Raw genomic sequence first — 14057 nt, 5'->3', positions numbered from 1 at the left:
CATTTCCTCTGATATCCTCCTGCCTTGTAGCATTCTTTCCCTTCCAACATTTCTCCTGGTTTTCTGGCATTCTGCCCTGTCCCATCTCCTCCCTGATTTATATTCTCTTCATCCCCTCTGAATATGCTGAGATGTAATTCCTCACATTTATGAAATAACTTGCATAGATCCAGTATAAAGTGTTCTATAGCCAATAAAAGTCAGTTCAAATATGTCATCGGCAGAAGTAAATCTGTGAACTGCCAGCTTACCACACTGAAATCCCGGAAGGTACACGGTGGACAGAAAGAGCCATTGTACTCATGTTGACTCCTTAAAAGAACTCTCCTTTTAGTCCCAATCCCTTGCTCTTTCCTGATTGTCCATAATTTTTCCCTATGTAAGTTACGATCGAATCTGCTTCCCAAGGTTCAAAAAAAGTTCAAAGGTTCTTTTTATTGTCATATAATAATACATTTAAAATATTATATACATGAGGTCCTTCACCTTTTTTCTGCCATCAGGCAAATAAAGAGTCGCCACGAGCCTTGCCCGGCACCGCTAACAATAGGTGAAAGAGAATCCCTTCAGAGACACTATGTGTCCGTGGAGTTTCCCCCATCGTTCCCGCAGTCTCTGCAGTTGCGCAGACTCCTGTTCAAGCCATAGGCAACCTGAGCTCCAGATCCAAACCTCTGATACGATCAGGAATCTTTCAGCGCCCCAGGCCATCAGGAGAGCCTCTTGCCCTCATTACCCTCTCGAATCCTGCTTCAGATACCTGGTTCCCATAAGCCAGTCTCCAGCATCCCGCAGCCTGTGTGGATCCTACAACTGTAATCCACCAGCAGTCCACAGCCTGTGGGAGTCCTTTGACTGCAAGTCACCAACCACCTGCTGCTTTCCCCCACTGAACATCTACCTGTGCTGCTCCAATAGTCACTGTTCTATGCTTCTCCTTCTCAATAAGGAATGTTCTCCTTGTTTCTTGTGCCCTGCATTGGTCCATTGCTCCCCTGGAATCTGTCATGGATTTTAATAAATAACACTGTTGGCCCTTTACAGTCCATTTAAAACCTATATGGAGCTATAGGCATTAGAACTGGGTGACAAGACCCTGCAGAGTAGCACTGTGTCTCTGATGCCCACTCCCCTGGGTCCACACTTTTGGCAGTGCTGTCGTTATAGCAGATCTAGTAGTGCCGCCATTTTTTAACCAATTATTTTGATGGTTTGACAGATATCATTGCTTAGGCCTTTCCTTAGGGGTTCACTATTTAAGCCCTGATGAATTACCTTGTAACTGGAAATGATCAGTATTGACTGATGAACTTCTGGTCGTGGCTGTTGAATGTGAAAGGACATGACAGCATATGGTGGTACAAATAATTATTAACTAGTAGATCTAACATTGCATGGTAGAATCTTGGGGCAGTAGATGGGAATGTGGTAAGAATAAAATGAGGTGCTTGTTGCTTATCGTAAACTCAGCGAAAGGAAGAGGTTCCTTTCGCCATGACAACATTTTGTTTGATGGGTGGAGTCATGAACGTGTTTGATCCAACAAATCTAATGGGCTCAAATGGTCAAATGAAACACAGGATGCAGGGACCCTGAGCAAACGATGAAAGGTTGGAGGGACTCAGCATCCATGAAGAGAAATGGACAGTCAATATTTTGAGTTGATACTGTTACAAAGAAGGGTTCAGACCCAAAACAAGATGGGCCATTCCTCTCCATGGATGCTGCCTTACCCACCGAGTCTCTCCAGCCTCTCATAATAAATTGTCATCCCTTTTACATCTTACGCTAACCAAAGAAATAAGGAAATATTGAAAATATCTCTTTGATTTTTTATCACAGCACATTGTACTATCATGTACCGAAGATCTCAACATATTGAATACTAAGAAATACACAAATTTGCTGGAGAAACTCAGCAGGTGAAATAGTGTCCTTTATATGGCAAAGGTAAAAATACATCACTGATGTTTTAAAGGCTGAAGCCCAAAACATTGGTGATGTATTTTTACCTTTGCTATATAAAGGACAATGTTTGACCTGCTGAGTTTCTCCATTATTGTGTTTGTACCTTTTAGTTCCTCCATCTTGGGGGGCGTGGCAAGATGGCGTAAGGATCAGACGTGCCTTCCAGTCCTCTCCTGACTCTATCTTATTGTTTTGTCTAGAAATGCCCGTTAAAATTCTTTAAAAGTTTAGATAACTCCATCATGTTTGTGAATTGTACGCGACCCCAGCATCTGCAGACTTTTTTGTTTAACACTATCGAATTCTATCCTTGAATCTCTCTGCTCTTTCAGATGCACCTGAAGGTTTGTCTGAACGTGTTTCAAGCCTTGCTGTTCCATTGTCAATTTATGGCTGTCACTTTCGAAAACTGATGCTACTGTAAGGAACTTTACAATGTTATAAGCATTCGTATTGTTCATTACAGAAATCAGGGCAAAGTAGCAAGCAATACTATTCATGTGGCCTCCATAATGTAGGAGCACAGCCAATGACAGAGCATCCTAGTTGCGCTATAGTCAAGTTCCGTGATCTCAGAACTGTGAGATTAGTGTGCATTAGTCACAGAGGTGGACAAGGTAGATCATGTTTTCAAAGGGACTGTGTAAAAGCAGGAATTAAAAACTCTTTCTTTCTTTCTTTCTTCTTTGGCTTGGCTTCGCGGACGAAGATTTATGGAGGGGGTAAAAAAGTCCACGTCAGCTGCAGGCTCGTTTGTGGCTGACCAGTCCGATGCGGGACAGGCAGACACGATTGCAGCGGTTGCAAGGGAAAATTGGTTGGTTGGGGTTGGGTGTTGGGTTTTTCCTCCTTTGCCTTTTGTCAGTGAGGTGGGCTCTGCGGTCTTCTTCAAAGGAGGCTGCTGCCCGCCAAACTGTGAGGCGCCAAGATGCACGGTTTGAGGCGTTATCAGCCCACTGGCGGTGGTCAATGTGGCAGGCACCAAGAGATTTCTTTAGGCAGTCCTTGTACCTTTTCTTTGGTGCACCTCTGTCACGGTGGCCAGTGGAGAGCTCGCCATATAATACGATCTTGGGAAGGCGATGGTCCTCCATTCTGGAGACGTGACCCATCCAGCGCAGCTGGATCTTCAGCAGCGTTGCCCATTCAGAGCCAGCTCTTCAGCGCTTGACGTCCTGCTTTGCGGAAACTGCCAAAATGTTTGGCCTGGAAGTCAGCCTGAAGAAAACTGAGGTCCTCCATCAGCCAGCTCCCCACCATGACTACCAGCCCCCCCACATCTCCATCGGGCACACAAAACTCAAAACGGTCAACCAGTTTACCTATCTCGGCTGCACCATTTCATCAGATGCAAGGATCGACAATGAGATAGACAACAGACTCGCCAAGGCAAATAGCGCCTTTGGAAGACTACACAAAAGAGTCTGGAAAAACAACCAACTGAAAAACCTCACAAAGATAAGCGTATACAGAGCCGTTGTCATACCCACACTCCTGTTCGGCTCCGAATCATGGGTCCTCTACCGGCACCACCTACGGCTCCTAGAACGCTTCCACCAGCGTTGTCTCCGCTCCATCCTCAACATCCATTGGAGCGCTCACACCCCTAACGTCGAGGTACTCGAGATGGCAGAGGTCGACAGCAATTAAAAACTAAAGAAACATCAAAGGTACGAATTGGAGAGGACTGAACCTCTTTGGATCCCAGCAAAGAGGAATGCTTATTTATAGCAATGATGAGAGAAAGAAACTATCAGTGGAAGCTCCTGGATAACATTTGGCACCACAGAGTTGGCAATCTTTCAGTGATTGCCCCCAACAGACACTTTGATAGATGAGGCAATCAGAGAGCAGAGGAGCTGTGGCTGAGCTCCAAGAAGCACCAGTCTGTTGTCAATGGTACACGATTTCAGAGTCCCCACCACCATCCAGTCGCTGAGCCATCCCAGGAGCTGAAAGCAGCCTGTTTATCCTGGCGAGCAGCCACCTCACTGCTGCTGTCCTCTGTTCTGTGTACAAACTGCTTCTTGTATGGTTACCGGGGGTGTCTATATGCTGGGTGAGAGCATAAGCCATCGAAACAGGAATTTGGAAAATGTTTTGCCCCAAAGCTACAAAAGCATCAGCACCCACTGAGCTGTCTCCCAAAAGCGCAGAATCTGATTCCCAATATCTTTCCTCCTCCAGAGCTGATCTACAGAGAGAGGCCCCTTTTTTCCCCCTTTACTCAATTTCAGGTTGAGTCTCTTTATTTCTTTCCAACCTGAAGTATCTTGGGAATTTACCATATATACTTTGTAAAAGTCAGATTATGTAGATTAATTTTTAACGTTAAATTTGAGGTCGACTGTTACATGGATACTGCTTTTGACTGCGTCGTCTGAGGTGTCGAGAGCTCTGATGAGCAGGTGGCCGGGACTGAGGTTAGAATCTTCGTTAGCCGGATCAGGAGTTCCGATGGGTGGGTGGCAGGAGCTGAGGCGTAAGTTTGCCACTGAGGCGTCGGGATTTCCAGCTTGCTGGCGCCAGTCTGAGGGAAACAAGGGTCGACTTTTACATGATATAGGAAAAATTCCAGATATTTTGGTTAAAAATAGGGGGTTGACTTTGACATGGTATTGAACTTTACTGGAAATAGAAGTAGTTGGTAATCCATTGTAAGAACATGATCGCTTAAAACATTCGCTGCTCAACGATACAACTTTGGTCAAGGTCATGAGGTGAGGAAAGGAGAGCTTTTTATTTTTCTTTTTTTTTTGAATACTTTCTTTAAAATTTTAAATGTACAATGTATAACCCTCTCTTCCCAACCCCATACCCACCCACATCCCACCCCCAAAAAAAGAAAATGGAGATTTAACATCAAAAACACAGTAAACCACCATGGATTAAAGCAATACCACCACGGAGAGCTTCAGGGAATTCAAAATTTTAAACCCGTATAGTCCAAATAAGAGCTCCATACTTTAGTGAAAAAAAGATAATTATCATGTAAATTATAGATGATTTTTTCCAAAGGAATCCATGACCTCAATTCCATGTGGCACCTCCGCAAACCCAAATCAATCTCATTTTTCCAAGTAATAGCTATACATTTCCTTGCTATAGCCATTGCCAACGTTAAAAACACAATTTGATACTTAGTCAACCTCAAAATCAAACTCAACCTTTTAATATTACCTAATAAAAACAATGTTGAGTCCATTGGTAATTGAATCTTTAAAACTTCCTTAATCTGTTTCCAAAAATGTTTAACCTTATCACATAGCCAAGTCGAATGTAAAAAGGAACCTACTTCTTTAAATCATCTAAAACATAAATCTAAAGAACTTAAATTATAGTTCTTTCATTTCTGAGGAGTTCAGTACAATTGATGCAAAAATTTATAACAAACTAACCTATATTGAACATTAATAACCTTAGATATACAATTCTTACAAATAATCTCCAATCACAAATCTATTTTTCTAAAACAATTTTGCAATTTCTAAATATCATTGGTGATTAGGGTTAATTCTTTTTCTAACCAGTGGGGAAATAGTCTCCTATAAATCTCCTTTACTTTAACAAATATCATTCATTTATTTCAGTATTTTGCTTAAAAATGCTGAGATTAATTCAGTTTTTTTCTCTCTCCATCATTGCTGACCTGACCTAGAATTTCTAGCAGCTGCTGTGTTTTGTATCTGACAGTTCCAACATGGCTTTTTTTAAAAAAAATCCCTCTTGTTATCATTTGCCTCCTTCTGTTAACATCTCAGCTATGATTAATAAGCCTTCACTGCTCTCACTGATCTGGCACCGATACATTCTATGTCCTTCCATCCATCCCTTTTTCTCTCCATCCTTAATTCTCCTCACCACTCGCCTTGACCTCTCCCCAACATTCTTTACTCTTGCTACTTAAAACATTCGTCTGTTTCTTTTTCCACAGATGCTGCCCGACTGCAGTTATGTTTCTGGTTGACAGCACCTGCACTTTTCTGATTTTGAACAGGGACTGATCTTTGTGAGATGTACTGATTATTGGACACTGGTTGAATTTTTAAAGTTAATGAGACTTTAAATGTGTGTTTGTTACGTTATTTTTATTGACTTGTCAGCCACAAACGAGCCTGCAGCTGACGTGGACTTACCCCTCCATTAATCTTCGTCCGCGAAGACAAGCCAAAGAAAGATTGCCATTGATTGAGGCTGAAATCAACTGAGCTGTTTGAATTAAACAAAAATAACCAAAATATTAAAAATATGCCTCAACTGGCAATAAAATATGTCTGAACTGATTATAAAATAAAAACTATAAAATTCAAACAATGTGTTTCAGGAAAAGGTGAGTTGTTTCAATGCAGGGAGCAGTTCATAGAAGAGGACCCACTTATTCAATGTTGGTTGGACTGATTGTTGAAATTTGTGTTTCTCTGGCAGGAGATCACCAAGTGGTCCAACTCCGGTTAAAGTCCAAGGAGACAGGCATGACATTTGCCAGCACCCGTTTTGTCTTCTACAATTGCAGCGTCCATCACTCGTAAGTTAGTCTCGCTGTACTTCTGATTGGGATGAGAGAGTACCAACAGAGGCCAAGTTGTTAGGGCCTGTGTTCCTTGAGATTTAGAAGAATGAGGGATGATATCATTCAGATATAAAGTCATGAGCTACTTTGTCCAAGGGTTTCTGGTCGCAAGAGAGACCACAAGTGAAACCAGGAATCCATAGCAGAAATTTAACTAATCCTCAACTTTGTTTTATGGGCTTCTTTTGGCCACATGAATTCAGCTTTGAATTCCTTTAATAAGTTAGACATGGAAGACAAAGAACACAAAATATTCTAGTAAAATAGTCACTGCACAGAAATGAATGTGGCTATTTTTAGTCGATCAATAAGAATGGTGCTGTAAATTATTAATTGTTTTATTAATTCAGCTACATGATTGTGTTGGTCTGTAAGAGGCTGACAAACAGATTGCATAAATAAACTGCAATTAGTGGCGTCAATTCTACTAAACATAGTGAGGCTGAAATTCCTTAGATCATTTGCTGATCGTTTTGCCTCATCCCAATATCCCTCCCTGCCAAGCTGATGTTGTTAGCAGACGGTTGCAAGAATCCCTGTGGAATTTCTAACCTTAATTTTTGATGTGATAATTACGTTGGATTGATCAGAATTGGACCAGCAGCAAACATATTAGTAAAACCTTCCTTTCATGTCCAATTTAGCCCATGTATGGGATGCTTGTATGAAATGGCAGGCCTAGGGATGCCAATGTGGCAAAACTGACATTCACTTCCTGCCTCTAAGCTGACAATCTTTACAGATTTCTGTTTTCCCAGTTTTGGGCTTTGTGTGTTTCCAATTTTTATTGTTCTATCATAAGTGGCTTTGTCTTCTACTGGTGAGTATCAAAGCTCTAGAACTCTAGAATGACAAAGACTTGTAGATTCAAACCAAGGCTTTTATTACCAAAAGACTGGAGCATAGTACATCAAAGTCGACCAGTCCAGACTGACCTGGATCTGGTTAGGTGCAGAACCTTATGACCTGGCCAGTGGGTGTGGCTATGGCTCTCAGCCAATCATTAGCACTGTATGCAAATATATAGAGAGGTGATGGGATCCCATACTATCACAAACTCTCACACCTCCTTTAAGATACAGTTTAAATATTTCTTATACCAATCTTTTGTTTATCTGTCTTAATATTTTGTTAAATGTCTCTGGGTCAGATATTACCAGTATGGGCCTTTTAGGATTGAAGTTGATTTGCTTGCACTACAAGTTCTGATGGTTGAGATTTTAGATTTACTATCAGAGAACAAACATGACATCACATACAACCCTGAGATTCCTTTTTGAGAACAGAGTATGTGCTGGGTGGTGTGGATCCTTGATGATTGCTGGCTCTTTCTGGTGGCAGTGTTCCCTGTAGATGTTTTCGATGGTGGGGAGGGTTTTGCATGAGATGCCCTGGGTTGTGTCCACTACTTTTGACAGGGCTTTATGATCAGGGTGTCCCCATACCCCCAAATTTATGAGGCTATTGTGGTTTATGGTTGATGAGTCTATTATAGTTTTACTATATTGTGGTTCCTGTCGAGGCAGGAGGTGCTTGCCAGATCAAGTAGGTCTGGATGCTGGTGGTGACCTTCTTTTGCTATTTCCATTAGGCTTCTGTGCACTCTTGGTGAAAAGATTTAATCATCTCATTGACATCCTGAAAAATCCTACTTCCTTTTGAGCAGTCATTCACCTGGAACATGAATTAGTGGGGGTGTAATAACTTTTCAAAGAGGCTTTGAGAACATGGCAGAATAATTTCCTCAATTATCTAATAATTTCTTGTCATGACAGAATTTGGAGTACAGCATTGATTTTGCGAGTCGAGTATTAAGTACACAGAAAAAAGAGCCCACCTGATTCATTGAAAGTACTCTGGAACTTTGGAGGAATAATTGTACTGACCTCCTATAATCCATAATTTCCTCTTCCTCAAGGGCCCATCCAGCTCCTGTTTAATATTATTTATGGAATCAACTTTGAGCTGGAGTATTCCAGATTGCCACCATTCCTTGAGGGTAAAATATTCTGCTCACCTTTTCTTATAATCTGTTACTAATAACTTGACGTCAATGATCCCTGACATTTGGTTTACTCCGCAGAAGGAATAATTATTCTACTTTTATCAGAATTCATTCTCTAAAGGAGAAAGGATTGATAAGTGTTCAAATCCATTTATTAAATGATTGAGTGGCAATTGTATATTTATGCTTGTAGATCAGAACTCAGCAGTGTGAATAGCTGACATGTTTTTGATTTATTTCAGGGCAACTCAAAAGTTTTTATGTTGGAGGCAGTTTTTAATTCATGACAAACAGTGTGAATTGAAATGCATTGAAATTTTGCATGCCTTGTGATACATAATCTTATTGTGTGCTCTGCATAAGCAGGTGCCTGTCATGTGTGACAAGTCCTTATCGGTGCCACTGGTGTAAATATCGACACATGTGCACACATGACCCACAGACGTGTTCTTTCCAGGAGGGCCGTGTCAACATCTCAGAGGTAAGGCGATTTCCAAATGTTCCATCCTCTTTAAACTCCACAGAGTGGCTCAAACCAATGGAGTTATTAGTAACCAAAACTATGAAGGAGGCAAGAATACAAGAGTGAGATGATGATATTTTACTCTTCACTCCCTATCCCCACCGTTCTCCTAAGAAACCATTGGAAACTTAGTCAATCTAAATTTTCAAGAGTGAGATCAATAAATTTTTTTATTAGATCAGGGACATGGAACCATGGTAAGAAAATAGAGCTGACATAAAATTAAGTACCAAGGAACATGAGAAGAACTAGATCCGCTGTTCAATATCTTTGTTAGTTTTTTCCTCCAAGGCACAGGATTATGTGCTCCAGTTTCTGGAGTGGACATTAAATCAAAAAGTTCAAAATACAGTCCATTCTCCCTTAAGATAGTTATTTACAGGATGGTAACGGGCCCTTCCAGCCCACAAGCCCATTTCACCCAATTACCCTACAACCTCCATACTCTGTGGGAGGAAAGCAGAGCACACGGAGGAAACCCACGCAGATACGAGGAGAACGTACAATCTCCTTACAGACAGCGCTGGATTCAAACCCAGCCTTCTGGTGCTGAAACAGCGTTGTGCTAACTGCTACGTTAATCGTGCCACCCCTACAATACAGTAAGTACCAGAACTGGGTTAATGAGCAACATGGCTCAAATCTGAATAATATATAAAGAATGTAGAGAGCTTCATCCATAAACTGGGCTGTATTGAAGTCCAGGCTTTGGGGATTGGTCTATTCATAATGTTGATAGATTCTCAGCTCATGATTATTGATAACAGAAGAGAAAGCTGCAGGGTTTGTCACATTGGGAGGAACGCCAACAAGACTACATTTAACCAAGGTTATTGGCTGCCAGAAATATCAACTGGCAAAAGTAACAATAAATAAACAGTATTTCAGTGACTGAGTCTCAACATTCAGAGAGCTTTGCTGTCTGATCCTCAGTTACTGATTGAGACTGCCAAAATGGCAACCCAATGACTCTCGTTCTCAGATTTGGGACTTGACGGAAGTGTGAGTTAATTCAGACTGCAGAGCTCCTTCTGTTCTTTTGTTTTCTAATAAATACTGAAGAAACAACTTACCAAGTTGCCTTTTTCCTGAAATATTGGAGGAGACTATTCAGCCCCAAAGTCACATCTCAAAATTCAGATTTATTGTCAGAGTACATACATGACATCTCATACAACCCTGAGATTCTCTGGCCCTGTGGGCCAGGCAGAATTACCAACTTATTGGTAGTGCAAAAAACTGTCCTCAAGAAGATATGTATACAAATAAACAAATGTAAGCAAACTGAGCCATACAGAGAGAAAAAAATCAATAAAGTGCAAAAGTACAGCATTCCTGTTGATGTAGTTGTTGATGGTGGAGAGGGTTGATTTAATATTTTAATTAAGGAGGGTTTTGTCTGTGATGTCCTGGGCTATGTTCACTACCATTTGCAGGGCTTTCAGCTCAGAGATATTGGTGTCCCCATAACAGACTGTGATGCAACCAGTCAACACCCTTTCCACCACAAATCTGTAGAAATTTTCCAGGGTTTCTAATGCCATACCAATCCTCTGCAAACTCCTGAGCAAGTAGAGGAGCTGACGTATTTTATTCATAATACCATTAGTGCGTTGGATCCAAGAAAGATCCTCCAAGATAGTGATACCAAAGAACTTAAATACATCTGATCTGCATCTTAAATTTATCTTAATGGCCTTACTACCATAACCTTAAGTGTGTCTGTCTAACAAAATCAACCAAAATTCTCGACTGGTTTGGTGAATCTGTGGTGGAAGGAAGTTCAGAATTCCCACCATCATTTGTGAAATGGCGGGAGGGTGGGGAAGGAGAGAATAAGCCTCCTCAATCACCACCTCATTCAACCATATCCCATTAACTGAACTGCGTCATCAGCTTAACTGACTGCTCTTTTGCTGAAAAATGTTTAAACAGAGGTAAACATTTTCTGGGGACCCTTTTTCACTTTATCACTTATATTGAACAATACAGTACAAGTAGAGATGATTCAGCCCATGTGTCTGGAATGAACATATTGTCCAGATCAAAGTAAAACTCTGCTGTTTGTATATGATACTCATCCTATTCCCTGCTTTTTCATGTGTCGATCTTGAAACCTCTTCAATTGTACTATAGTATCTGCTTCCACCACTAGTCCTGGGTCTGATCCAGGCAGACACTACCCTCCGTCAAAATAAGATTTGCCCTGCTCATCTCCCTTAAACTCACGAAACTATCACTGATATAAAGGTGTACATTATCCTGATGCAGGGTCTCAACCCGAAATGTTGACTATCTTTTTGACCACAGATGGTGCTTGACCCACTATGTTCCTCTCGTTTTTATTATTTATCTACTATCTGCACATTTACCTAAACTATTAATAAACAGGTAGAGGTAGTGGATGAAAATGGAGATGAGGCTTAAAAGATGAGGCTGTGGAGAAAGTATGGGAGGATGACCAGATCTACAGATGCTGGAATCTTGAGTGAACAAAGAGATTTCAGATTTATTGTCAGAGTTCCTAGATGACAAGGCAGAATTACCACTTACAGACAGTGCAAAAAAAACTGTACTCAACATACACATTTAAACAAGTAAAAAATGTCAACCAACTCTGCAATACAGAGAGAAAAAAAGCCATAAAGTGCAAAAGGATCCTTAAATGAGTCCCTAATTGAATTTGTTGTTGAGGAGACTGATGGTGGAGGGGTAGTAGCTGATCCAGGATCTGGTTGTGTGAGTCTTCTGGCACCTACATGCAGGGAATGGAGGCGTATGGCTCACGTGCAGGGAATGGAGGCGTATGGCTCACGTGCAGGGAATGGAGGCGTATGGCTCACGTGCAGGGAATGGAGGCGTATGGCTCACGTGCAGGGAATGGAGGCGTATGGCTCACGTGCAGGGAATGGAGGCGTATGGCTCACGTGCAGGGAATGGAGGCGTATGGCTCACGTGCAGGGAATGGAGGCGTATGACTCACTTGCAGGCAGAAGAGATTTAGTTAAGTGTGGCATCGTGTTTGATGTAAACATTGCGGGCAGAAGGACCTGTTCCTGTGCTGTTCTGTATGTTTCAAAAAACTGGGCTTGTATTCTTTAGTATTAGGAAATTGGTCAAGATACTAAAAATATTGAAAGGATATGATGGCATTGTTGTAAGGAAACAATTTCCTCTCATGGAGGAACAAGGAGTCATTATCTTCATATTGAACCAAAGCCAGTATTTTATTCAGAAAAGATGAAGTCAACAATTTTTATCTTTCTGCATCAGAAGGTTCATTGCTGCCAACTCCATTGTGATCGACAAAGAAAATCATTGATTTCAGGAGTCAACCTGGTGAATGTCCAGGCAGAATGTTGTGGGGCTTGGGGAAGATCTTTGAGATGATGATTTCATGCCTCTGCTCCCTTTGTCCTTTGAGAAAGAGAATCTGCATGATGAGAATAGTGGTGGCATTCAAGACACGAGGTTGGCTTCAAGGGTTCAGAGGCATTGTGATGGGAAGAAAATTAGTCAGGGCACCAGTGCTTGTTAACAACCGGCTTTGAAAAGGTATAATTGATGTTGACAGGTTTAGTTAGAGTTCATCAAGTGGCCCACAGTTTCTGAGGGTAGATTCAGAAAGTTGGTGCTTTATAAAAAATATTTTATTTAAACATTTTCCATATATGTAGTAAAGATTTAATACATGTTCAAAAAAAGAAAACAAATTACATGCATAATAGTATTTACCCCCCCCCAAACCCCCTCCCCCCCAAAATAACCAATATTAAAAAAAGTACAATATAGTTATATAAAATAGAAAAAAAGAATTTTCAGTATTGCACATAGGGATGTTGCCTAATACACGTATTTTAAAAATTCATAATATAATTTGGAGGAGATTCTCACAGGTCCAGAGGCATAAGAAGGATACTTCTTCAAATTTAAACCTAGCATTTGGGTATGCGGGCACCAAATTTGCAAAATAAAGGATATTTATTTTTCAAACTATATGTAATTTTTTTCTAAAAGAATACAACTTTGAATTTCTGCATGCCATCTTGCCGTACCCAAACATATACATCTGAATTTATATATCAATGGGATACAACATTGATGGTTGGTGATAAAGAAACACCATTGTTGAAGCATTTGATTGATATTTGGAATAAAAATCAATGAGGAAATTGGTGTAAGAGGATGTAAATTACCAAAAATGCCTTTGATTCAAAATTCTCATATCTTTTTCAAGAGATAATCAATTTTTAGATATTTGGTTTTGTAAGGAGATTATAAATGTTGAAGATTGTTATGAAAGGGCCAATTAATGTCATTTGAACAATCAAGAAATAAATATGGAATAATTCCAAATACTCTTTAAGGTTACCCTCAAAAGATTTTGATTCCATAATCTTAGGATCCACCACTTCCTCCACTCTGTCAACAGCCAACACCTCTGATACAGATTGTTCTCCACTACCATTATCCTCATAATAAGGTTTCAACATGAGTTTTATTCCTTCTATCTGGAATGATGTTAACAATTTTAATTTAACTGTGTACAGACCAGAAAATCTAGCTTTCAAAGGATTGTCATGTGTTGGAAACAAAATCAAAACTTTACTTCCTGTCCTAAAATTCCTCACTCGAGCTTTTCTGTCAAGTAAGCACTTCATTTTACCCTGAGCCATTTCTAAATTCTCTTGAGCCAAAGTCCCCTCTTTTTGTAGCCTACACTTAAATTTACAAACATAATCCAGCAAGTCCAAATGCACATCCTCATTAACCTATTGTTCTTTTATCCACATCAAGCGCCCTCTAACCTGATATCTAAACACAATTTCAAAAGGGCTGAAACCTAATGACTCCTGCACAGCTTCCCTTGCTGCAAATAACAATAAATGAATACCTTCATCCCAATCTTTCCCATTCTCCAAACAATAAATCCTCATCATATTTTGAAGAGTAGAATTAAATCTTTCCAAAGCTCCCTGAGTTTTAGGATG

At 40.5% G+C, this 14057-nt stretch overlaps 1 protein-coding gene across 6 annotated transcripts in view; it reads left to right on the top strand.

Moving 5' to 3' along the window:
* The window catches only part of plxna4 (plexin A4), a 544272-nt gene that overhangs the window by 373471 nt on the left and 156744 nt on the right, over positions 1–14057 (top strand). For all 6 annotated transcript variants that reach the window (XM_069908052.1, XM_069908051.1, XM_069908053.1 and 3 more), the window contains exons 8-9: positions 6394–6493; positions 8910–9024. In XM_069908052.1, the coding sequence (XP_069764153.1) occupies positions 6394–6493; positions 8910–9024 (215 nt within the window). The remainder of the gene's footprint in view (positions 1–6393; positions 6494–8909; positions 9025–14057) is intronic.

Source organism: Narcine bancroftii, chromosome 13, assembly GCF_036971445.1.
Source record: "Narcine bancroftii isolate sNarBan1 chromosome 13, sNarBan1.hap1, whole genome shotgun sequence".
Classification (NCBI taxonomy): domain Eukaryota; kingdom Metazoa; phylum Chordata; class Chondrichthyes; order Torpediniformes; family Narcinidae; genus Narcine; species Narcine bancroftii.
Note: the sequence above shows the minus strand (reverse complement) of the source record. Positions and strands in the feature narration are given on the sequence as shown.